The sequence below is a fragment of the Haemaphysalis longicornis genome, unplaced genomic scaffold, assembly GCF_048455015.1.
Source record: "Haemaphysalis longicornis isolate Haplotype H1 unplaced genomic scaffold, Haemaphysalis longicornis Haplotype H1 scaffold_4, whole genome shotgun sequence".
Taxonomy (NCBI): domain Eukaryota; kingdom Metazoa; phylum Arthropoda; class Arachnida; order Ixodida; family Ixodidae; genus Haemaphysalis; species Haemaphysalis longicornis.
Window position 1 is genome coordinate 46,083,647 of NW_027526361.1, and position 26,330 is coordinate 46,109,976.

The 26,330-nt window shown below is 47.3% G+C and overlaps 2 protein-coding genes across 3 annotated transcripts in view; both read left to right on the forward strand.

Annotated features, from left to right (window-relative positions):
• Nucleotides 1-852: 852 nt before the first annotated feature.
• Hint1 (histidine triad nucleotide binding protein 1) lies at nt 853-8,093 on the forward strand. The gene is made up of 3 exons (XM_077706620.1): nt 853-1,040; nt 1,679-1,783; nt 7,755-8,093. The coding sequence occupies exons 1-3, from the start codon at nt 930-932 to the stop codon at nt 7,917-7,919; spliced, it is 381 nt and encodes a 126-aa protein (XP_077562746.1). The 5' UTR covers nt 853-929; the 3' UTR covers nt 7,920-8,093.
• Nucleotides 8,094-9,564: 1,471 nt separating this feature from the next.
• Nucleotides 9,565-26,330, forward strand: part of Rabx4 (RAS oncogene family member RabX4) — a 124,047-nt gene continuing 107,281 nt past the window's right edge. The window contains exon 1 of one of the 2 annotated variants that reach the window (XM_077706622.1): nt 9,565-9,754. In XM_077706622.1, the coding sequence (XP_077562748.1) occupies nt 9,631-9,754 (124 nt within the window). In that variant the 5' untranslated portion in view covers nt 9,565-9,630. The remainder of the gene's footprint in view (nt 9,755-26,330) is intronic. The other variant, XM_077706623.1, reaches the window with a different exon arrangement.

Sequence of the window (26,330 nt, forward strand, 5' to 3'; positions counted from 1 at the left end):
ACGCTGCCTAAAGACACTTGGCCCGCTACGACCGGCAGACTATGAACTTCGGGTTAATCCACTTGGAGCCCCACCCCTGTATTCTAGTTCACTGTACCCACCCCCACAGGAAGCGCCTGCTGGACACTCTGCGATTTTCATCAGAGAAGCCGGCATTGAGGGCTGCTTCTAGCTGCCTTTCTTTCCCTGTTCTCCCCACTCCTTACTTCCTATCCCATTTCCAACTCTTTACCAAGGACTCCGGTCATGTCAAGGAGACTTCTCTCCCTCTTTTTCTTTTTTTTTTTCAATAAACGCGAGTTCATTCATTAATTGTATTTTTTTTGTTCTTGTTCTCGACATACAAATTTTGTGCGAGAAGAAATTAAGCTGAGAATTTTTTTTTTTACCTAGCACTGAGAACCAAACTAGAGTGAACTAGAATACTTAACCAAACTAGTGAAACTGGCGTGGGCGGTGGATGTTGTAGTTTATATAAGTAGGAGAACGAGCAGTGAAATTTCAAAGCACGGCAGCATGGACACAAAATATAGGAATTCGGTACTGTAATACACTTTCACAAAAAAAAAAAAAGTAGAAGAGGAGGAACAGCTATGGTTTTGTATTTAGAGCCATACTTACAAAGTTAACGTTTAGCTCAACGAGACGGCCAGACTGGCCCGCCTACGAAGTCCGGCCGTGATGCTAAAGAGTCGGCCAAAGCTTTTTTTTCTTTTTTATCTTACTTTTTGCTCCGCCGCGCTGCGACACGCGCATATCATCCTTTATTTATGGCTGGCATCCCCGGCATCGGATTTGCTCGCGGGCGACGCTAGGACCGCTAGGACGCTAGCGATGCTAGCGACGCCGGCGACGTGGAGGCGCCGGTGGAGTTCTGAAAGCTTATTTGGCTTGTTTGCGTGTCTGCCGTGGTCGGTCAGCCGTCGAGCATGGCCAGCGAGGTTCAGAAAGCGCAGCTAGCGTCGGAAACTGGTGACACTCTATTTGGCAAGATTATTCGGGGGGAAATACCTACGAAGTTCATATACGAAGACGATGAGGTAAATTTTCTCTCCGTAGAGTTTTGTTGTATGGCTTGTCCAGTGAACGCCTATTGTTGCGGCTGTGAATAACCTAGCCTTGATACAGTAGTTGTGCAATACAGTCAATGCCCTAAACCCTTGCGACCTGCTTAGCTGAGCTGAAATTTACTTCTTTTTCAATTGTCAGAAGGGTATTGTTGAAAGGAAAGAAATCAGCAGCATTATGCAACTTAAGCCTAACACTGAAGCCGGCGTGTCACAGCCGCTTTTCATTTTTGTGGAACATAGCGTTTAGAGCGATTCAAAAGCTTATTTATTCCTCATATTGTCATTACTATGGAAAAGGTTGTTAAAGGCGGCGTTAAATCTATCCAGCGGCGACTCTTGCCGGCGCCTCAGGTTTCGGAACTTCGCTTGTTGTTGCTTTCCTGGGGCATAGAGTTTCCTGGGGATGTTGGAATAATCAGGCAAATTTCTCCATGGTTTCACCAGAAACTCCTAAAAACTTTTGACGAATACGTTGCGCATTTTGGCCACCGAAAACTTTTTTAGTTGGTAAAACGAACTGATCATGACCGCTCGAGGGCTGCGTCTCCGAAATTTTACGTTTTAACAGATAGTAAACGTTAAAACGTTCCCCCCCTTTTTTTTTTCAGTGCGTGGCCTTTCATGACATCAACCCGCAGGCCCCGGTGCACTTTCTGGTGCTTCCTAAGAAGCCCATTCCACAGCTGTCCAAGGCCACTGAAGCTGACAAGGCCGTAAGATTGCTGCTATGTTTGGTGAACTTTTTCAGATGCCCGAAGATGTTGAATTTAACCTTTCTCGCTTGGAAAAAAATTTGTATTTTAGTGTTCAGTGCATGTTGTATTAGCTAAATATACAACTATGTGCTATTGAATGCGTTTATTGCTCTGAAATGCGTAATTTTGCTCGTGCAACCCATCTGAATTGTTGCAAAAACTTGTAGTCACTAAATCACTTGTTCATTCATGCTTGGACTTAGGCACAGAGATTTTATTTTCTTGTATGCAGTTTGTCTAGAGTACTTGCGTGGTCATTTTTAAACGAAGGCTCGGCGTTAATAATAATTTTATGTAGTGGCAGGACAGATGACATGAACCACAGTTACGAATTATCAGCAATCTATTTATGCTATTTACAATTTGGCCATCGGCGAGCCTGAGCCAGGCATGCACTTCTTGGTCAGTGGAATATACCACAGCGCTATACAGTCGCGGACCGTTTTTTCGGACCCAACGGGAACAGCCGAAAAGTCCGAATAAACGGGAGTTGAAAAAAAAAATATATATATTCACTGGGGGGGGACCTTCATTGGCCCAATGGCTGGAGAAACGTATATGCGCGTCTGTGCACACGCACGCCTACACGCCACTAAGTACGCCTGTATTTCCACCAGTGTTTGTCCGTCACTGTAGGCAGACAGTACCATTGTAAGGGCTCGTGCTAGATTAGTATTTGATGTCTTTGGTGTTGGTGGCACGTCGTCATCGGAGGCGCTGTCCACGTGCGCCGGTTCCAGGACCTGGCGTACGATTCAGTCATCATCCAACTCGGCAGCACGGCACTATCAATGTTGGTGAAATCTTCAGACGTAGCCGCTCCAATGTCGTATGCTGCGGCAGGCGGCATCTCAGCTGTGGGGTTCTGGACTGTGTCACTATCCTCGTCCTCACTTCCAGCCACAAATCCCGCATGCCGAAAGCAGTTGCGGATCGTGTCCTGCGTCACTACCCTTCAAGCATCAGACAGGATGCTGATAGCCAATAGCACATCCACAACGCAGCTTTTGTCACTGTCCACACACAACAGCACGATTCAGAAGGCGCGATCGGTAGTGCAGCTTCAAGCTCTTGATGACACCTTGGTCCATGGGCTGCAACACTATAATGCACATTTATACGTATGGACAACACGTACGCGCATGAACACACGCACACATACATAAAAACAAAAACGAACTCTGGATTCCTTATTAACTTGGTGAGGGGCATGAAGAGCTTCAGGTACTTGCATTCTTAAGAGCACGTTCCATAGCTGCCAACTCTCCCGATTTACCCGGGAGACTGCCGATTTCTTACCTATTCTCCTGATTGTTCAGCAACAGCCATAAATCTCTCGATAAACGGCCCTAACCCCAATCTCGAAAACAAAAAAAAAAAACTGCGTTATGCAGCACAGCCGCATTGTGAGTGCCATCACAAGCTGGGTAGCTAGCCGAAGTCTGATGGGAATCCGAGTCGTCTGTGTGCACGGAGTGTACAAGCCTAACTTTGTTCACATGCGGTCGGGACAATGCGTTGAGGACTGAACGTAGTAACATTCTGCTTTTCACAGCTCTCTTGACATGGCGTCGTTGAAACCCAAGAAGGGTTTGTTTATTAAAGTGTTATACTTCAAAATTCCCGTGTTTCGTGCCGTCCAGGAAAGGCGAACAGTTTTTTGCACGACTTGCGCATGCAATGTGAGCGTGGCCCACAGCTCTAAAGGAGACTTAAAACTGCATTTGGCGACTACGAAGCACCAAAGCTTCCTTCGTGCTGCTGAGAAGCAGAGGACTGTGAGCAACTTATTTGGCAACAGCAATGAAGACTGTTGTGTGTGCGGAGTGCCTTTTCACTGGATTTCTTATCGAGCACAATTTGCCGCTCAGTGTGAGTGATCACGTTGGGCCACTTCTAGACTAGACTAGACATTGCATGTGTTGCATTAAAGAAATATCTATATACCCCCCCCTGCTCTGAACTTCCCGATTTTCGAAGTCCCCAGGTTGGCAGGTATGCGTTTCAAAGACTTAATATTGCCTGAGAAGACGTCTAGGGATACACAAAAATCATTATTATACCTGTGTTGCACACGACAGGCTGGAGACAGCATCTCTGTGCTCATTACACCAAAGCACATGTGGGGACGGAGGGCTCGCATTGGCACCCTTAGCCAAACAGAGCTCACTAGTTTTGGGCTGTTAAGTTGGGAGTGGATACACTTGAGCATTAAAAATAAATCTCGGTTTGTGCCTATAATTTCAATTCATCCAGGTTAGGCCGCTTCAGATAGTCGTCGTAAGCATATTTTTCATGCGGGGTGTAGTGGCGAGAGAAGGTGCGAGTGAACCTTTTTTGCACCTTCTCCAAGTGCAGAGACGACTGCGCACTCACAGTTCAAGATGCAAACTCCACTTCTGCCTTTAGGATAACAAGGTCTTTTTACAGGGCTAGAAAACGCAATCCTCTTGAGATGTCCTTTGTTGCACGAGAGATCGCACCCAGAGTCCAAAGAAGTATTAACATGAGGTGTGAACTGAAGTTTGGAATCCATCAAAACACACAAATTGCGTGTTACGCTTGCTCTTCTTATCGCCTGAGTGTTGAGATAGTGCAAAAAGGATAAAGGAGAACTCTTTCGATTGTATGTAATAGCAACTGTCCTCGAAGGACTCAGGTGCAGGTAATTAGTTTTGCACCAGTGGGAAATCGCGTGTTAAGGTAATGCTTTTCAAAAGTGCGGCAAATGTGAACGGTTTGCTCAGTATTCCGAAATACAAGAGTTTTTATAAAGATTTAATCTTTAAAGCTTTAGGTTTATGCTGTGAAACTACAAGTGTCGCTTGCCAAACAAAACAAAGTCCAGTTGCTCTCGTGAGCATGACAGGAGTGAGTTGAGTGATTTTGGGTGACGAGCGACAGAAATCATGTTGCTTTGGGCACTCCAATTGCAAGAGTGAATAGGCTGTAATGCTTGGTTCTAAAAGTTTCAAATGGAAATGTCATAAAAAGGAAGGTTAAGCAAAAAGCACTGCTGCAACCAACTGTATCACACTTTCCTATTGGCATCCTTCATCAATTACTGTAGCCAGAGCACGTTGTGTTGTGCTTTGCAAATTGTTTCTACCTTTTATTATAATTTAGCATGGCACAGGTCTTCGAGCAAGAATTTTTTTCCATGATGTTTATCATACTACTATATACTGCAGTACTAATTGTTATCAGTGTAAGGTTTTCGCTATGATATTAAGCAGTGTGTGACAGTTTCTGCCGATGGCTGCAGCAGCTAAAGTTTACTGACACAAACTGTCATCATCAGTATCAGCCTATCTACTCCCACTGCAAGGCAAAGGCCTCTCCCATAGATCTCCAATTATCTTCGTCCTGTGCGAACTGCAGCCAATTTATCCCCGCAAACTTTTCTATTGATTAAAGACAGCTATTTCGTACACTACAGTCTAAACATCACCAAACAGACACTGTTGCAGGCAGCAAGCTTACTTTTGATTTCAGTAAAATGTTTGGGGGTTGTCTACATGACCAGGGGCGGTATTCTCATAACTGTCCCTTTTGAAAACGTCCCTTTTGAGTCCCTTTCATCGTGACGTACTTCCGGTTAAACAATGGGCATTGGCAGTAAGTTTGCCGCGCTTGTGTTACGTCACTTCCGGTTGTTTGCTTTTAGCCAATCAGGGCTCGCCAAAAGGGACACTTTTGAAAGGGACGCAAAAGGGACAAAACTCTAGAATACCGCCCCAGGTTTTAGTTAATGCTGGCCAACTGACGTGTTTTCTGCACCTCCTCCTATGTGGCAGTATGGCATGGGGTTTGTACCCTTGTTTAGCACTTTTAAGTACTCGGGTATGGTGGCCACAAAGTACACAAGCCAAATGTCATTGCTTTGTGCCCACAAGATAACTTAGAATGTACTCACAAGGTTTTTCTCTTTGTCTAACCATTGTTTATGGCAGTGTCACTCGCAATATCATGGCTGCTGGCTGGCTTTTGTTCAGTTGCAGCAATAAACACATTAAACACCTACTGTAAAAGATATCAGCAAACACAACGCAGAAACTAAAAGGTATCTGCAGCGACAAGCAAATTGCACACTGCCGCTCTGTGGTGATGTTTAAAGGGCTTCCAGGCACAAAGTAAGAAGGGAATGCATTTATCTCGGGAGTGCTGCAGTGAACCTGTAATGTCATTAGGCAATGAAAGCAACATTTGGTCTTGTATGGTGTAGGTGTAATTGCCTAATAGACGGTAGCAGTTGTCTAAGGTCAGTTTCCTTGTTCTTGAGCAAGCAGGATATCGGTGTTCATTGTGTAGCTCTTGTGTGTGCACCCCGCAGCTTCAAGCCATTGAGTACAGGCACTTTATACAGTGAAGAATTGTGAAGTGGTGAGAATTTAACGCCACCTTAGTACAAGTGAGACGTGTGTACAGCTTCAACAGCTCTGTCTTTGAGCGAGTAACTACTTTAAAGTATTTTGGTGTTTTAATTACATTTCAAGCAACACTAACTGCACACCTGGTTACTTACGCTGTAGCTTTACCCACCGCGGTGTCTCAATGGCGAAGGCATTGTGCGCCCAAGGACCCGCATTCAATCTTGCCCATGCTGGCTGCTCTTCTGATGGAGGCGAAAAGCGAGGACACCTGTGTGTCAACATTTCGAAGCACGTTGAAGACACCCAGGGGGTCAAATTTAATCTGAAGCACTCCACTACGGCACGCCCATTTCCCAGGTGTAGTTTCGGCATGTTACCCGCTGCGGTGGATCAGTGGCTGATGTGTTGCGCTGCTGAGCGCGAGGTCGTGGGTTCGATTCCCGGCCATGGCGGCTGCTTTTCTGATGAAGGCGAAAAGCGAAGACGCCCGTGTGTACGAGATTTCAGCGCACGTTAAAGATACCCAGGTGTTCAAAATTAATCCGCAGCCCTCTACTACGGTGCACCTCATCGCTTGTGTTGCGTCGGCGCGTTAAACCCTACAATAAATCAATCAGTTTCGGTTCGTTAACCCACACAGTCAATCATGTAATTTTTCAGTAGCTCCCTGTAGTCTTAAACTTCGGCTTTATGGAACACAGATCCGCCAGAAACTCGAATAAGCTTTCCATACAATGATATCCAGATCATGCTTACCTAATTAAAACACTGGAATCAGTGCAAACCTGCAGTGCTCGCTTCATTTTAACGAACTGCTCTCGTACATCAAATCTAACCGATACGGAGTGCACTGCCCTTTCTATTCATTGCAATTTGTTCCTGACCTGTGTTTGTGGAAACTTACCTGTCGATCTTTGTTGCAGACAATGTATTTGATCCATCCATTCTTGAAAGGTGATCTGTCTGAATGAATGCACAATTCATCTGGCTTTGATCACATTCATAAATTTTGTGTTCTGAATTGCAGCGCTAACTAATTTTAGGACTACCTCTCCTCCAGTGAGTGGAACTGTCTGCAAGCACAAATTGCCACCGTTACCTCCCGCTTTCAGATCTGCAATCAAACACCACTTTCATCGTTGACACATCAGTTTTTTTTTTTTTTTTTTTTGAAATAGTTTGCTTGTTAGAGGTATGATTAATCATACTCCTCATGGGATAGTGTCGGAGGAGTAGGTAGTTACTTAAGTGGAGTGGTATACCATTGTTCTCCCCCGTAGGGATGGTTACAAGCCATCCTTCTGAGTTACAAGCTCTCTTTAGGACAGCAGCATATCGCATACTCCTTACTGGCATGAGTATATCAAAGAATGTGTGGGGGAAGGTTGTGAATGCACTTGGCATCATAATCGCCATCCTATGGATTTTTTTTTTTTTTTAAGAGGAATGAACTTTACATTGTATGTCATTTCCTGCATTGCTAATAACCATTCCATCGTCGATTGCTTGTGTTGTGTCCTGCTGTGAATGCACTCCTCTGTTCTTGTGCTTTGCAGGTCTTAGGGCACGTCATGTACGTGGCCCAGCAGGTTGCCAAGGAACAGGGCCTGAAAAAGGGCTTTCGTACCGTGATCAATGACGGCCCGGAAGGCTGCCAGTCGGTGTACCACCTCCACGTTCACGTTCTGGGCGGGCGCCAGCTTAACTGGCCACCGGGATAACTCCATGCCTGTCGGTGGTCTTGGCTGACTGCTTACAAAGCCTCTTGCTGGCTTTTTTCTTTCTCCTTTTTTTTTTTTCTGGAACTCCCTTTTTTTTTTTTTTTTTTTAGGTGTGGGTTTTCCCAATGTCCTTGACAATAAAACAGAACAAACGTGTGTGACTTGCTACTGCCATGCTGATGCCCATTCTTTTGTGTCTGCCTGTGAAACTTGTATGCCTTGCGTTTAATACTACATGACAGAGCATTTGCTTACAAAAAGAAAACTGCTGTCCTTTCTGTGAAAAAACAGATAGAAAAATGAAAATAAGTGGCGGGAGTATGGTTCCCATAATGAGGATTTGTTATAGAAATTATGTAAGGCATGCACTTACGTTAGCTGGTGAGACAAAGCATTGCAGAACGCAGCTAAAATAGCCTGGCGTGATCATTAAAACGGCTGAAATATTTGACGTTCTTTAAATTGCGTCCCTTGTTGCAAAGCTTTGTAGGGTTGAATTCTGTCTTGCGGGAGGGGGGGGTGGGGGGTGGGTCAAATTTGGTCCCTCTTGCATGTCCAGAGTTTAACAAGCTGGGCAGTCGAAGCCTGCTCATGATTTATAATTTCTGTGGGCAAATAAAATACGAAGCTGCTTTGCAGCAGTTCTGTGCAGTCCAAAATGCCAAGGGAGACCTATTGATTAGTTGTAGGGAATCTGAATTGCAACGTGTTTACAGAAGGGCATCGTTATGTCGTACCCTGTGTTTTTTTTTAGTTTATTTTGCCACATGGCTTAATAGGGTGACGATCAGATAAAAAGGAGAAATGATCACATAAGCATCAAAAACGTGTCAAATCCAAGTGTGAACGATGGCGGCGTGCCCACGAACGAGGATGCGTCGTTAAGGCCCGTTGCCGCAAGATTCCGTATCCTCGCTGGACGCAAGGCAGGGCAGCGTTTAAAAATTAGCTGTGGCAGTTGAATGCTGCGCCGAATAAGGTACGTACGTGTGTCGACCTCGAGTTGCAGCTGTGTTGTTCGACCGTATTCGTCAACGTCTGTCTATATTCGTCCCGCAAAAAAAAAAAGCCGGGCGCGAACGAAAATTTGCAAAAAAATTGAGAATGGGTCGCGCCAAGAAATCTGCTTGTTTCGAATCCCGCTATTCGGACACCAAAGCCTAATGTACAAAAAAAAACGGTGGGGGTTCGTCGACGAGTAATCCGTTCAAACAATGCGTGAATAATGCGAGTGTTTGTTAATCCAAAAGAGAGGGGGTGGGGGGGAGGGGGCGATATGAAGTAGCATTTCGAAACTTGCAGTCCTTGCCACGCCCCATCCTGCGTTTGGACATTCTCTCACGTATCTGCCCCAAGAAAGACCGCGTCAGGATGAATTCCTGACAGTGGCACGCATTGTTTTGCTCTCACATGCGCTTAAATTTCGCGCGCAAGTGCTGCAGCTTGTCCGCGTGATCTCGTTTCAACATAAATGCGTCCAAGTTCTCTCGCTGAGACTGCAAACAAGTAACGACGTGTGGTAATTTTGATCTTCAGCTTTACAATTCATATGCGAGTTTCAAAAAGAACAAAAATTTGTAAAAAGTCAGACTAAAAGTGAACGACGTCACATCCGTCAGTTTCCGGAAGTCTCCCCTCAGCGTCTCCCCCTCTCCCGGAGCTCACATCGATCCCGCGTTAACCCGCGTCAGCCGCTGTCAGTTGGGCCAACATGGCGGTGGACTTCACGGCCATTTTCAAAATTCTCGTCCTGGGAGACAGCAATGTGGGCAAAACGTGCATCGTTCACCGATTCTGCGACGAGCGCTTCTACGACACGTATATATCCACAATCGGTGAGCTTCAACATGTTCCCTCTTGCTACCAAAATCGCTTCTCCTAAAAATTTCTCCCGCCCTCTGAGGTGGGCTTTTCCTGGTAGCCTTCGCGTTAAACGAAAAAGCTCGACTGCCAGGGGGATTGCGGAAACCGCTTTCGGTTTACGCGTTGTTACTTGTACGCGCACGCAGTGCAGAATAGCTTGTTTAACGGCACCGCTTGTTGTTGTAACCAAACAACGGTTTAAATTTAACCTGTTGAACGAATCGCTCCTTTTGCCTGCGTAACAATTGTGTTTCTACGGTGTTTACCATGCTTGCAGCATACGAGCCTCTGAGAAAAAGAACTCGCTGTGAAAATTTCTGGTCAGCACACGTTGAACGCGAGTCAGCAAACGAAGCACTCGCATGGGTTGCGATCTCCGAGCTCCACGCCGTTGCCCTTGCAAAGCAAACATTACGGGGGATGAGTCATCTCACGGCTCGCTCGAAGAGATGTAGGTGCGAACCTCGATTGAGCGGCGCGGTCTTTCAGCGAAAACCTCTGCGCCACGGGGATTTCCCCTCAATTTGGGCCACATCGATTTCTTTATCGCGCGTTCATCGTATTTGAAGCGGGCTTCGTCGCTTGACAGGCAGACAGCTCGCTATATCAAACTCGGACTGTACAGCTGTTTGTTTCGAATTCTCTTTGGAACGGCGTCTCCAAGGGCGTCGCTATTGTTCCTCGTTCGTCCGTAAGGAAAAATGGGACCAAATGAAAAAAAGAAAAAGGTCGGCTGGCCGTTCTTGTAGGCATGACAGTTAATTCTATCCCCGTTAGCGACAGACTTCATATAAGAGATGTAAAAATCGATGCATGTATGCGGAAGAGTGACATGGGCATGAAAGAGCCAAACCGGCCCCTTTACAATCGATTAGTTAACCGACCGCATTTTGTTCCGCATGGTGAGCGTTAAAATTGCTACAGCCGTATAAACGTTCAAACATTTACGACCTGTGTTAAAGGAGCCATGAAGAGAAAACACAAGTTTGGTTCATTCGAAAGATTGCCTCGTTAGAACCATAACGACACCACTTATAACGCAAACTTCGCTCAAATAAGCTACATAATTAGGAAAAACGGGAATGGTCATGCGACCCACCAGCTCATTTCCCGCAACAGAACCTATGCCGTCACATGGGCTAAGCTCTGCGATTGGCGGAGGCCGGCAAAAGCAAATGCATGTTAGGCAGGGCTTACAGCTTGCATAGCGAGCTAAATGCCCGTGAAACATACTGCACATTCTTTTTATGACAAAGAACGGTGGAGTAAACGGTTGAAGGTCCGAACGAACTCGCAAGCGTGTGCGCCAATGCGTACGAAACTAGCGCGCCGGCCGAGCTCGACATCTCGCCGTCGCGCAGACGAATTTTCGGGTTCGAGGCTCTTCGGGGCCAACGAACCGTTCCAGCACGCACAGCCGCGACCTTGCTTCGTATCGTAATCCCTTCACAGGAGGTTGGCCGTCATATCGCCAACCAGCAAAGGTAAAAATAGAAACGAGGGGAGTAAGGAACAGCAAGAAGCGACGAGATAGTGCCAGTCGTCGCGTAAGTTTCGAATGGTGTTGGTTTGCTGCTGTCGTTACGAGCTCGTTTCCTGTTTACAACCACTGAAAACTTCAGTTTGTTCAGTTACGGCAGGGATCCTTACGTTAGCTCACTCCTGGAACATGCTGGCGCTCGTTGCCGACTTCGTCAAATCGCTCTGACCTTGGGGAAAAAAATGCCGTGAACACCGCGCATTGACGCTCGTATCTTTCTGGTCGAAGCAGAGAGCTCGCGCGAACGGCTTTCCATACACGACACCGGCCAACTGGCATAAGTGATACTGCTACTGAAATTGAACTATTATTAACCGTAATCAAAATACGGCACATACGTACCAGTCTATATTCGTCCGTCGCGACGGGGCTGACGAGGCAGCGGTGCCGACGGCTGGGCGTTCGTCTGTTGTGGCTATCGCGGAATGGTCGCTTTCCCGTCCACCGCGTATCCCACAACTCTTGCCGCTCGTGCACTTAGAAGCATTGAGCGTTATTGTGGTGTGAGGTTGTTAAATGCAAGCCCGAGCTCCTCGGCTAGAGTTTTGTTCTCCGGATCAGGCGATTCCATGACTAGGGCTGCGGGTGCACTAGGTTTTACTAGTATTTTTAAAATGGCCGCCGTCTCGATCGACTCCCGCGTGTGGGTGCTATATGGAGTCGACATACTAAGTATCTGTTTCATGGACCGGCTCTATGACGCCATTGTACACGTCACGGAATGTTCAATTTTAGCGGGAGATTTAAAATTTTGGCTTAAATTGCCTTATTTATCAGTGAATAAAGCATCATTTGCTTCCGGGAAAGCGCTTGGGGTACTATGAAACACCTAATCTTTCGAATAAAACAAACTTTTGTTTTCTCTTCATGGCTCCTTTAAGGCAAGCGATATGCATGCAGGCGGGTTGCCCGTAAAGCTTCGTTCCCTGACTTCAATTTACGTATTACTTCGCGCCTTGCGTGCAAAATATTGTACGAGATGGACCAGGGATAAATTACGGCCGTTAACAACACCTAATTCCATCCAAATACGCACCCAGAAAGCGTTTGATCCGAAAGCCTCGCAGCGAAAGTGGGCGAAACTATGCAGCAGCGAATACGCGTTATCAGGGGCCGTCGGAAACGGGATGGGAGGAGGGGGGAGGCTGAGAGGGGAACGGAGGCGGCCACGAAAGGTGGGTGTCCTCTACATTTAGATATTTTTTCATTTACTGTTGACAGGCACCATTTACAAGTTTTACCCGCTGCCTTTATTTGTTCGCAACCTTGCGTCTTCCCTACTCTCTGAGGTGCTTCTTTTAACGTTTTCGGCGTCCATCGAACGAAATTGCGAAGTAAAAACAGCGCAGCTCGATGAATGAGGAAACTGGGTCAGCTGACAAAATGATTTGTTGCTGCCAGAATTCGTTGAAACGGTTTCTTCCTTCCCAGCGGAAAATTTTCCCACCTCGTTCGGGCTGTCAATAGGGCGTAGGTTGTGAATCCATACAAGCGTATAAAAAACAAAGACCGAGTGGGAGGTAGCTTGCTAAGGGCCAAGTGATGGAGGCACAAATATTCACGTTGTTGAATACGATATTTCATTGAGCGGGGGAAAAGGAGCGCAGGAAATGACAATAACAAAAAAATGCTAACGCAGTGTTGTTGCAGAAAAAAGTATGGTTTGGATATGAAGGGAAAAAAAAGCTGCTGCCTTAGCCAGAAACAAGGGCCTACATTCTTAAAAAACTAAGATTTAAGTACAGGCAGGGTCACGTATTTGTTCACCAAGCGTCATAAATTTGAAAAAAAAATGGGGGAGAGGTGTGAGGGTAGCAGTTAACTGTCGAAAGCTTGAAGATGTTTACCAATTATTTCGAAGGAGTGACATTCTTGTTTTCCATCTGAACCTCGGATATTTAAGTACATTACATTACCGATAAGTGCGCCTGACAAGATACGGTAATAAAGATCCCATTTTCTTTATTTCTGCTATATTTTGACAACACCTTGCAAACGTTCTTGACCTTTCAAAGCCTAAAAAAAAAAAAAAAAACGCTACGCTTTTCTCTGATACGAAATAAATGCCCGTTAGTTCATTGGCGCAGTATTTTAGAAATAAAACCCAGGTCAGGCATAGTGAACACTCGCTGTAACGAAATCGCTTTATTTTTGAATTCCCAATTTCTTAGCAGTTTGTCGTGGTCTCAGCTGCTGGGCAGGGAGAGCAAATATTATCCGATTTTAACGAAATGCCGCTTATAACGAAGTCGGTTTCCTCTCCCCAGGGATTCGTTATAAAGGGTGTTCACTATTTGTGGTACGTTTGTAGCAGTGAAAATTTTACAGGCAATCATTCAAGTTGGTGCAGTCGGGCCCTCTCTGCGCTAGCAGTGCGATTTCAGTGGCGTGACAAATTTATGTTGAACTGAATTCACTCTACCCCCTCCCTCCACTCTTTCCCTCCTCCTCGCCCCCCTGCCCTCCTGCTTACTTTCGCCGAGGCTGCATGGTTTTTTGCGCAATAACACCACTGCATGCAGTCGCAGTAAAAGAAAGATTGTTCGGGAACCTTCAATGCGACACTTCCGATAAACGCTTTCACTCTTTCCTTCTCGTCTGGAAGCATTGTGAAAGCTATAGTTATCGCCAGCACGCAGCGGCACTGCGTGATCTACTCGTCGCAGCACATATGCTTTCCGTTTCTGCTTTGCTTCTGTGTCTTGTTTTTAAGTGGGTATCGAATGCGTTCGTTTATTGCTGGACTTTCGCTTGTACCACGGGGATACACAAGAGAATGTAGACGCTCTCACCTTCTTTACCGCCTTCCCCATCCCTGACTAGACGTTGAGTCTCCCCTTCCGAATAAAGAATTATAATAATAATTATAATTGCTCTAACTGAAAGGGAGCCGGGCAATAGCCGCTACATCGCTGTAATGACTTAACGCGAGCGGCCGAAGAACGCCAAGACCAGGAAAGAGAGGAAATTCTTTTGAGCAAGTTTCTGAGTTATTTGATGTGCGTTTCGCGGTAATTTTTAGCTTTGGTACTCTGTGACCCCTTGCTCTAAGCACTTAATGTGTAGGTTGGCCACATTCTGAAATCATTTGAGATTTAGAAAAAAAAAACTTGAAAAAGTGTTGCAGGGTCCCTATTAGTGTGAAGTTCAACAGGTCATGGTCGGCTAAACTGCAGGAGTCATCCTCTTGAAAGGGGCTGCGAGTATACAGCGCCTAAAATGAGATTATGGCGAAATATGAGCCCTGCGCGTCGCTGTGAGTGGAGACGTGGAAATTCGCCTTCCTCCGCTTTCGCACATTTGCTGCAGCGTGGGCAGCTTAAATTACCCAGAATTCGAAACAAGGCCAGGCTGCCTTGTGTCAGCAGAACAGAGATCGCCTTACGACATACCTACGGGACATTCCTGCGCGGCTACACCCACTTCATTGGGTTTTTCATTTGTGCTTCGTGCATGAAAACATTTTCTAACAGCGGAGCTGTTCTTGGTCGAGGCTTTCATGGTATGAAATGCGGTATCTAGGTCGCAGCGATGTGCCGAGGGCAGAGCCTAGCGAAGAGGAGGAGAGCAATCGCCGAGCACACATGCTGCACGTTGAGTGTGTGTGCTTGAACGAGGCGCTTATATAGGCAAAGCTCTTCGAAACTAGCACTGGTGGCAATGTTTATACTTGTCAACTTTGTTGAGCAAAAAGAAAACATTAAGCATATTTGAGGCAAGACATTAGTGCATAGGTAATATTTGCACTGTTCTTTTAATTAAAAATACCTATATGGCTTCTTGAGTTTTTGCGATAAAAAAGTACGCCGTGAAAAAACAAAAAGCGCTCGCCGCGCCCCCGTCGTCGCAGTGTTACAAGTTCAAAAGCAACAAAATGATCCAGTAGATGCTGCGGGCAGTGGAACACGGCAAGAATGAATTGGCGCGAACGAGAATCGCTCTGCTGGCTTTGAGAAGTCCGATGAAGCGGGAACGGCAAGCAGCTTCTGGGTTGACATCAGCGTTACCGACGTTAAGTCAGTGAAGCCGGGCTAATTCTTTCCATTCAGATTGTTTTTTTTTCTTCTTCTTCTTCTTTGGTACGCTGCAGCTGATGACCCATTTCACTGAGTTGCACCATTGCGTCTTCAGTTAGCCGCACTGTTGGTTTATTAGTTTCACTACTACAGTTTTAATCTTTGTATGATTGAGATTTGAGGGGTTCAACAAAATGATGAGGGCAAGAAAATGGCTTGTGTGCGAATGTCTAACAAACTTTTCATGCGTCAGTGTTGTTCTGGAAAGAAGCTAGAAGAGGAAAAATAATTAACGAACCCCGTCTCTCCGGAAACGGTGGTGCACGTGATGCTTGACATCAGTGAAAACGATTGATTGATTGATTGATTGATTGATTGATTGATTGATTGATTGATTGATTGATTGATTGATTGATTGATTGATTGATTGATTGATTGATTGATTGTGGGGTTTAACGCACCGTAACTACACAGGTTATGAGGCGCGCTGTAGTGGAGGGCTCCGGATTAATTTTGACCACCTGGAGATCTCTAACGTGCGCCAAAATCTAGAACACTGCTTTTCGGTGTCAGAAAACCAGCCGCCGTGGTCGGGAATTGAACCCGCGTCCTTGGGCTCAGCAGCACTACGCCTTAGCCACTGAACCACCGCGGCGGGTCTTCGTGAAAATGAAAACGACCAAAATCTAAACGCAATGACCGCAGAAGAAAAAAATACTGACTGACTGAAATTATTAATTTGATTAGACGTTTTATAAGGCATTGAGTAATGCAGCTCTGAGGGCATGGCCAGCCACGGTCTGCGAGCTTAATTTATTTAAAAAATGAGGCAACTGTATAAAATTTGTGCACTTTATATACAGTTCGCGAACAATGAAATTGCGACATGGGTGTACGCATACTATATGCCACCATTATGGCAGTTGCCGAATTACTGCAGGAGGCCGCTGGATTCGGTCAGCTTTCTTCGTTTTCGTCTGTTCTGTCCGGGCTGCTCTGTTGCAACGCGCGCTCGACTTGATTGCTGCCTGGGCGCCGAGAACAAATAAAATTGATTGGGTACTGCAGCTTAGCTCAACTGACAGAAAACCGCAAAAGAGCAAATACGATTGGCCTAACAACGTTTATCTGCGACCCGCAGCTGCGCCGTTCGTGACCCAGATTCGTGTTAGCGCAAAGAAGAAAAGCGATTAAAAAAAAGCGGATGGCATAGAAGAGACTGGACGGTGCACGGAAACCGCGCAGCACAACAGCAGCGGCCCGTCTATTCGCCAGACAAAACACGTTTTCGTACGCCGAGATCAAACAATACAGTCTCTGCCCGTCTCGTATACACGACGGTGTGCAGCTGGCCGTTGGACATGTCTCCCATTGGCATTACGCGTTGCGTGTCGGGCGTACAACGACGCTTACAGTCCAAAAGAAAGCTATCCGTGAAGTTGAAAACGTACCGTAGAATAAGAGCACTCTTGAGTAACGCATACTTGTTTACGTTATTCAACTACGTACGCTATTCAACTGCGTCATTCAACTGTATACCAACTATGTTATTGCGTTATTCAACCACATAGCAACTTAATTAAAGGACATTACAAAGTTGATGTTTCCGATATCATTTTATTTTAATCTGGATACGCCACCCGTCAAAGGCACCAACTGACAATAACCCGTTTTCGGTCGTGCAATAGCTGTTTCAAATATTCCACTTTCCCGCGTACCGTAACTCACTGGAATGAACTAACTAATAACCAAGTCTTGCAGCTGTATTATGTTATTTGCAGCAAATTTGACCTCATTATTCATATCTTGGTGCTGTATTTGTTATTGTTTGTTCTGTTGTATCTGTTCTCCAGTGCCAACATTGCAAAGAAAATACGTCTGTAACCACCCTGGTAAAATCCCTGTAATGAGGATTGCAGTATCAATAAATAAAATAAAAAAACAACAATGTCGACGTTCCTGATTTCAGACTCCAAAATTTCGGGTCGCGAAATGACATCTAGTATAACAAATTTGAAATAGGTGTTCACGGTATGGTATACCTCTGGAAGCTTCTCATTGAAATGGACAGTTTTGGGAAAAAAACTGTGGTTGATTCCTCTGTCATAAGAATCGGTGAAACACGAAAGTGAAATGGGCAGCGAAATGTGCAGTTGAGCATGATTTGCGGGTCGGCGGCTGTCTTGTGGGTGTGCTTGGCGAGCGACGTCCTGCTGGCGGGTCGCTTCGGCAAAGGTGTACTGGCGTCATTTCCCTGACGGATATGACTTCAGTGAAATCTTGGTGTATCCCAGCATAAAACACTTCCATGTTAAAATATAAAACCTGAAAACGAACAACCCTAAGTATAACGTACTGATGATGATAATGATGATTTCTATTGGTTTCCCCTATGTATCGGGGTGATGACATGTCATCTTACCAAAAAGGACTAATATACCTATGTTTTATAGTACTCTTCAGTACTAAAGGTTGCTTCCCCGCAAGAAGACGCTGTGTGCAGGGGTGCACCCTTTACAGGCCGCTTGCTTAGTTGTACTGGCGTCACTTCCGTGAAGGATATCACGTATGGGAAATCTTCGTGTATCCGGGAATAAAACACTTTCGTGTTAATATCTTGGCACTTGTAATGCGTCAATTTGCACCGCTTCCGTTTATTTAATTTTTTTGGTTTGTTTTTAACGAAGCCCAAGCTTAACTTGCAGCTTTGCTACCACGTGCCCAAATTTGTTTTGTGCTTAACTTTGGTCACGTCGGTTCATTATCAGTTTTCTCCGTCGTTCCACTTTTTTGACATAAACTCTGGCTAGCCTGGAGTTGCCAATCCAACAAATTGCGCGCATATTTTTTTTACTCGCTTTTTCTGCGTGAGCGTGGCGCATTCGGGTGACATTTCCCTACCCCCACCCGCCAGAAACACTCGCCATGGGCCGCGTAAACATCAAATGTATAGTCGTCCAAGGCCGCCCGTCTGACAGGTTGAGGTGTTTATTCCAGAAAGGCGGGATACGGAAAGAAAACAGGTATTGTCTGAATAGCTCTAGCGAGGGAAAAAAAAACAGCGGTTGGGGTGAGAAGAAAGGATCTAACACGTTCCCCCGAGAAGACTTTGTTCGCAGCGCCAGGATTTGACGACAATGTTGAACGCTCCACGTAAGATGTGCGTCGTCACCTCTGTAGCTGAGTCTCAAGGAATTCGTCACCCGTCTGGGATAGTGCAATGTGCACTTCTAGGTTACATAACCGACTCCCTGTATTCGTCCTTTCCCGCTTACACCCCCCCCCCCCCTTCCCCCTTCCTTCTGTTGACGAATCCTTTTCTGCTAAGCGCGAACGAAAGAAGAAAAAGATTGAGAAACATTTTTCGCCTTCCCTTCACTGCGTCCTTCAGACCTGAAAGGCGTAGGTCAGAGGCTGTTTTGTTGCCGAGCCCTGCGAGCGAAATTCGTGAAGGCCTTACCAGCTTGAGAGTATCATCGTAAATGCGACGGCATTTAGATGAAGGCCAGCATACATGCGACTGCAGTGCGGCAGAATGCGGGCGGCCTTTTCTTTCTCTGTGGAGAGCCTCCAGCTTTTGACATTTATTAGTTCTCGGTGAAAGGGGAAAAGGCAAAGTCGTCGGAAGTCTCCTCTTTTTACCGGCCTCTATTTTAAAGTGAGAATAGAGAAGTGGGTGGTAGTCGTTGACTCTCCGTGGTGGTAGCCTGGTCGCACAGCACTCAGCCGTCTCGGTAGGAAGCAGATATCCCGGGAAGACTACTTCAATTAATGATTCAACAGCACTCTGGAAGGACGTAGTCCGAAAGAAAAACCCGCTGGAAGGCGTGTCCGTCAAAGTCGTGTGTTGTGTCTTTATCCGGCACAAGGTATGGCAAGGGTGGCTTACAAGGGTTGTGAAACTGTCGATTAACTGACTATCGATAATACACAGTTTTGGCTTGCCGTTTTTGACGGTCCGCTCCGCTGCGATAACAAGTGGGAGTGCCATGGCGCATGCGTAAAGCTCTCCGGCGCAAGCGGCGTTTACAGGAGCGGGGCGCCGCTTCGGTCGCCGGGCTCGCTGAGCGGACCGTCACGGCAGTTTACGCTTCTGGGCGGAATTTCAAAATGGCTGCCCCCTGCGGGCGAGTGCGCTACTGCACAACGTTTGTAGAACAGTAACGTTGCTACTGCGAACGCAGTTTCTGCAGTTGAAAGGACGATCGACGCAACCGCTAAACCAAGGAGGTTGTATTCTTACAACCTCCTTGCGCTAAACCGCTCCCGAATAGGCGAAGATGTCACACACCTTAACGAGGTCCAGAAAGGAAGCGAAAAAATTTGTCTCCATCGCGCCCTCCAGCAAAGTTGTTGTAAACCACTACGAATGGAGGTGGAGGAGGGTATGAAATGTTTCTCGTCGTCTCGGCGGGCTTGTCGCTTGCGCTCGGCTAGTGTCACTAGATCCTGCCTAGCCTTCACAGATAATCTGCAAACATAATCTTTACCAGGAACACATGGCATGGAGGGGGGGGGGGGCTTTAAAAGTCTCGTGTCTTTGAAGCACTAAGCGTTCTGGCGTAAGGCGTTGGAAAACGAGTGTCCCGGTGTATTCTTTTAGTACGTGTATTTGCACACGGAGATGAAAAGATCTAGCGCGAGGCGTTGCAAAACGAGTGTCCCGGTGTGTTCTTTTAGGACGCGTATTTGCCCACGGAGATGAAACCGTTGGGGGTAGGGGTATACAGCTTTGCTTAAAACGTCCACCGAGGCGTGAGCCTACTTCTATACAGCTCCCAGAAAGGCAGCCTTGTCTTGGCTATTTAGAGGTTGAACATCTTCTTTTAAATTATTTAGGACTATGTCAGCGACTAAATTGTATAAAAAAGGTGAAAGAAGGCAATGAACACGTATTTTGCTTTATTTTAGTCACCAAAATATGAATTCTTATATTTCCTTTTGGATGAAGTTGTGGTTTACACGCGCACAGAGGACGAACGGTGACGCGAATGATTCCCCGTCCAGGAAGATACGGTTATCGGTTAGCTAAAAACATTTCTGCCGCTCACGCTCCGGTTGTTCTGAGCGGGCCGCCGGGAGCTGAGCGGACCTTCAAAAACGGTCAGCCAAAACTCTCCAATACCGGTAGCTTCTTTAAACTATCGATAGTGGGAACACTACACATAGCTTTAAAACATTTGGATATCGGCGGATATATCTGCAGTTACGCAGTGGTTAACTACAGTAAACCATCGTTCTTACGAAATCGATTCGATTGTGGGGTTTAATGCGCCGACGCAACGCAGGCGATGAGGCGCGCCGTAGTGGAGGGCTCCGGATTAATTTTGACCACCTGGGGATCTTTTAACGTGCGCCGGTTCTTACGGAATCGCTTGGGTCGAAATATCGCGTTATACCAACTATTTCACGTTCCCCACGCCAGTGGATAAAAAGCAAATAATCTCCGCTTTGAACAAAGTACTGCTTATAACGAAGCGAGTTTTCTGTCCAAGGACGTCGTTATAATGGGGGTTTAGTGCGCGTTAGCTGGAGCGCAGCCTGCACATGAGCTTGCAAACTGAACTGCAGCGTATACATTCATGCTGGGCTCTCTGCACCTCTTTATATTCGGATCAGAAGGGAGATAGAATTGCCACCGGTGCGCCCGTACACTCCCATTTATTTTCTGTTCCCCTCTCACCACACACCCATGCGCGATTTTAAAAGTACGCCGGGGTAAATCTATAGAAATAGTGATAAAACATGATTACTAAACTTAAACAATAATAAAAAATTCCTCAAGTCCACACACGTGGCTTGGCTGCGAAATCGTTATGACTTCGTTTGCGATACTTATGGAAGACTTGTTTTCTTCTACATCGTGTTTGCGTGCGCGCATTGGGAGACAATGGCATTCTCGTTCGTGGCATTTGGCTGTTCTCACTGCATTGTACGCCTCCTGCGCTTCGACGCTGCTGGCGTACTGCACGTGCGTGGTGGACGCCGCTTAGCCCACGCAGAAAGTGGCGTTGCTCCGAACGCAGAAGCACTTTCCATCACGAGACAGTACGCGTGTCAATTCGACAGCTCCGGCGATCACTGACGGCTTCCCCTGTTGCGCTATTACGCCACGAAATGCTCGCTCTGGTTTGGGTTACAAGTGTCCCCGTACCGTAGCTTGTCTCGACGGGGGAACAAACGCTTGGAGCTGACCACAAGCAGCCATGGGGGGGCCATGTGGTAGGTCCCTCGAACCCCTTCGGGCGGGATCTGGGACCGCTGAGCCACGGCCGCTGGCTGAGCACCCGCCAGTTCAAAGGGTACAAGCGTCCCCTGTCCTGTCTCGGCGGGGGATGAAGGGCTTGGACACGCACTACCACTGCGGAAGACGGGGTAGGTTCCTCTGGAGCCGCTGGTCACCCACCAGAATGAAAATGGGGACAGGCGCCCCCCGTACGGGGGATCTAGTGTACTGGAAACCGTTCCACCACGTCGGTTTGTACCATGGGGTACGAGAATGTGGGAGGCACTTCGGTACCGCTGGGCACCAACCAGTAAAAATTGGTACAAGCACCCCCTACACAGGGGATGTCGTGCTTGGGAAGTTACCCGACTTTGTCGGGAAATGTCGCAGTGGAAGGGGTTGTAACTTCGGCTGACATTGATGGTAATATTCATTGTATCATGGATGCACAGTTTGCATGTACAGGGGAATTACGTTTCGTGTCACTGATCGCACTTTCTTTAATAAGGTGCTGCATTGACTACTTTGAATTAGCCTAAGAGCAGTCAAATTTTGATAATCTACAAAAAAAATAGATTGACAATTTCTTAGTGGTAATTTTTGAATAATGTAAAATATGAGAGCTGATGATCTGTGGACCACTGTGGTAATGATAGACGGTACTGGAAGTACGAGTAGACAGATAGTCGGCTAAAGGTTGAGAACGAAATTTGGAGGAAACGCATAGATTTGGACAGCGCAAGACATAGAGCCTACGTATATATGTGAGAGGCCTTCGTCCAGCAGTTAACATGAAATATGATGATGATGGTGTTGGTGGTGGTGGTGGTGATTTTATCGAAATCGTCTATAAACAAAACTATTATCGTTTCTCCGGCTGTTCAGCGTTTCTCGGAACATACCTGAATAACTGTGCGCACTTTTTTTTTTTTGTTTCAGCATTTCCAGTAGATAACTCTGCGTAACGTATGTTGATGTCTTTCGCAGTTTATCAGAATTGTTACTGCGAATTTTAGCATATCTGTAATACTGTACTGTTAACCCGTCAATAGTCGACATTAGAATTATAGCAAGAGATTCATCGTAGTGTACCATCGATAGTATATCAATATCAATAGCATAACGATAGGGAACTAGCTGGTGTCCACAGTTTGCTCACGGTTCATAGTTTGATGGTGAATCAGATATTACGTACTGTCGGCAGTTCTAGCTGCACCATTGCACATTACGCGTTCGATTACCTTCGGGTCCTGCATGGTATGTGCCGCAGACTACGGTCCGCACGAAACAAGGAGCCAAAGAGAAAACAACGAAACCCCAATGGGACACGCCACCGTACGAGGAAAACAAAAAGTTAATCCACAGCCGCTACCTAAAGAAGGGCGTACAACAAAAACACATCGTGTAAACACACTATATATGATGGAAGATCGCCATACGATGTTTACTGATTGCAAGGTTTAAGGCACCGACGCAACGCAGGCGATGAGGCGCGCCGTGGTGGAGGGCTCCGGATTAATTTTGACCACCTGGGGATCTTTAACATGCGCCGAAATCTCGTACACACGGGCGTTTTGGCTTTTCGCCTCCATCAGAAAAGCGGCCGCGCCATACGATGTCAATGCGCGTTCTCCCAGCATTACAGCTGTTAGATTTCTAAGGCTGCTCCGGCCACCGGTATTCACGCACACGCACGCATCCCCGTGAGTTGAATTCCGACAAGCCCTAGTTCTTCTCATCTCTCGGGTGCAGAATATACTCTCGTGTACATCGCACGGCGGCTCGAAACGTCGCAGCGCTTTAAACACCACGCGCTGTACGGACGGCTAAAAGAGGATTTCGCTGTTTATCAGACGTGCAGCGCCCGGTACACGCGTACGTCATCTTAGCAGCACACCTGCTGCTGCTGGCGCCGCCGCCTTGGACACACGCGTGATCTGGGCTCGCTGCAGCCGGCAACTGTAGCAGCAGCAGCTAATCACGCATCTGCTGCAGCCGTCGCGCGCGAGACTCTCCCGGCATATGTGCACCGTGGCAGTGAGAGTTGGCAAAAGCTGCAAGTTGCACGCGCTGGACTCAGCTGCTCTCGGCGGCTACTTCTTGATTGAATGAATGGTTTAACGCGCTGACGCAACGCAGGCGATGAGGCGCGCCATAGTGGAGGGCTTCGGATTAATTTTGACCACCCGGGGTTCTTTAACGTGTGCCGAAATCTCGTGCACACGGGCGTTTTTGCTTTTCGCCTCCATCAATCAGAAAAGCGGCCGCCGCGGCCGGGAATCGAACCCGCGTCCTTGTGCACAGGGCTCAGCACAAAGCCTTAGCCACTCAGCCAACGCGGTAGGTGCCACCACCACTCACTAGGTGAAGGGTCATGACCTCACTACTCAACCGGGACTGAGTCGCACACCTGAAATACATTTGGCAAGTGTCAATGGTTCCAGCAGTTGAGAAGTGCATACATTTACGCAACATGATCGAATTGCAGAGAAGCTGCAGATTCACAAAGGTGCCGTGCTGGTACTTTCATCGTCGCGCGCAAACTGTGCAGAGCCAGTCGGATGCACGACAAACGAGGCTTTCGTTGGAACCCTAGAAGTATCGTCTTGCGGTCGCTGCAGAAGACCTCGATGCACTGCTGATTTCCACGCCCTACCCGAAGGCCGTGTCGTCGACACACGGCCCCGCAACGTGTGGTCGGCACTTTCGAATCGTGTGCCACGTGCTGAAAATCGCGGTCAAGTCGACCGACGATCCTTTATGCAGGGTCAGGGGCCGGGGCGCGCTGCTGCATTTAAATCTCGGCGCCTCTTTAATCCGGCGCGGCAGTTGTTTCGAATGTCGGCGCACCATAAAGCCAATGATTGTCGCTACGCAGCCAACCATGAAAAAAAAAAAAAAGAAGAAGAAGAAGAAAGAAAAGAAGTGGGGAGGGGAGCCCTGCTGACATGCAGTGTGAACGTGGTTAGATAGCGAAGCCAAACGAAGGCATGACACAAAAGTACAATTGACCGGGGCGCAATCAAAGAAGTGCGAGAAGCAAACCACGATCGTTGTTAACTGCAATTTAGCATACTTTTGAATCAATAGCGTAATGAGACTTGGATGGACTACAGTTACGCCCCAGCAGACAAACATGGCACTGCCCGTGTCACGGACCGTGGCTTGTGATGCTGCTTGAACGACTTAGGAGTGACGTATTCGTGTTATTTGCATTAAAGCTGTGACTGATAGTTATCCATCGCACGTGCTGCCGTAGAACTTCCGAAAAACGCCAGTTACAGCCGCACCGTGCTGCTCCCGTACAATCCCCCGTATTGACAGAAAAATGGAATTCTGAATTGTTTTCAACTCCACACTGAACTAATTGTGTCAAGTAAATTAAACCGGGCTTAATTATGGGGCCACCTTAGCGGCCATTTGTTGAATAACCGTAGGATCCCATGCATTTACAGCAGACAGGAATTCCGAGTTGCTTACAACTCCGTATTGAAGTAACTAATTATGACAGGTACTGGTAGTGGTCGTACTGGTACTGGCGCCAGTACGACCTGTAGTACGGCGACCAGTACGCGTACTGGTCGTCTTTTCGGCCAGCCGCAGTATGGTCGACCAGCCGCAGTATAGGTGAAGGGTTACAAGTTGGCTTTGCTGCAAAGCATTTTGTTGTGGAGCTTCAGCCCCGATCGAGACAGGGGTAGCGGTATACAGCTTCGCTGTAAAAATAGAGAATTGGGAAATCGCCGCAGTCTTACTCCGTAGCACGCGCAACCTGCCCTGGTGCAGTGCAATGAACCGCGTAGGAGCTGGCATGAAACTGTGCAACGAAGTGGGTCCGTGTCACATCACCCGTGCGGCTTGACCGCACTGGTGTAAGAGCTCCTTCTGACGAACGACGTCGGAGACACCGGTGGTGGCGCCACGTGTGCGTACGCAAGAATTTAACGGCGCGGTTTCGTCCATACACGCGGAGGGCAGTCGGGCGAAAGGCGAGTGCCCTGCTCGCGGCCTGGCCGATCGATCAGCGCACGGGTTGACCGGCGACACGGGCCATAACAAAGCCCGGACGAGACGACGCCAACGACCGCCTGTCGCCGGACGCTCGGCCAGCCGCGATGACCAGCGGCGCGGCACGGGCGCACGAACGCGCAGGCTTTACTTGACTGCGCTCTTTGTACACGTTCATCCCTGCTAGCACGCACCAAGCGCTAAACAAACCAACGAAACGTTATTCGCGAAATAAACCGACGATATGACGCTACGAGTTACGGCGTGAAAGCGCCGGTGTTTTACAGCGAATCGGTTTGCGCATATTGTGTCCGTCATCAAAATCGCGCATAACGGAAACCTTTCGCGTCCAGAACTTAGTGTTTTGTGTTGCCTTCTTGAAGGGCTCCTGGAGTGACGTTTTAGCCGGCGTTTTTTGACGACCGGACACGAGCAGTTTGAACGGCTTCCGGAGCGACGTTTTGGCCGGTGTCTTTCCCGTCTAAACACGCGCACATCACCGGCCGCTCCTTTATGGATGCACGGGTGGGAAGGGTGAGAAAGGGGGGAAGGGGGGGGGGGGTGCGTTCACGCGTAGCCAGGCTTCAGGCGCTCACCATGGCGTATCCGTTGTGCTGGTGGGTGATTTCAACAGTTATGCGTATACGACGCGGGAGGGAAACGGTCAGCCCCGGTTTGTCCGCTAGAATAAGATTTGAGTCCCTCCGAGTATTATTCAGCAAATTAGCTAGGAAGTGTGCTCAATCGCAAATTACAAA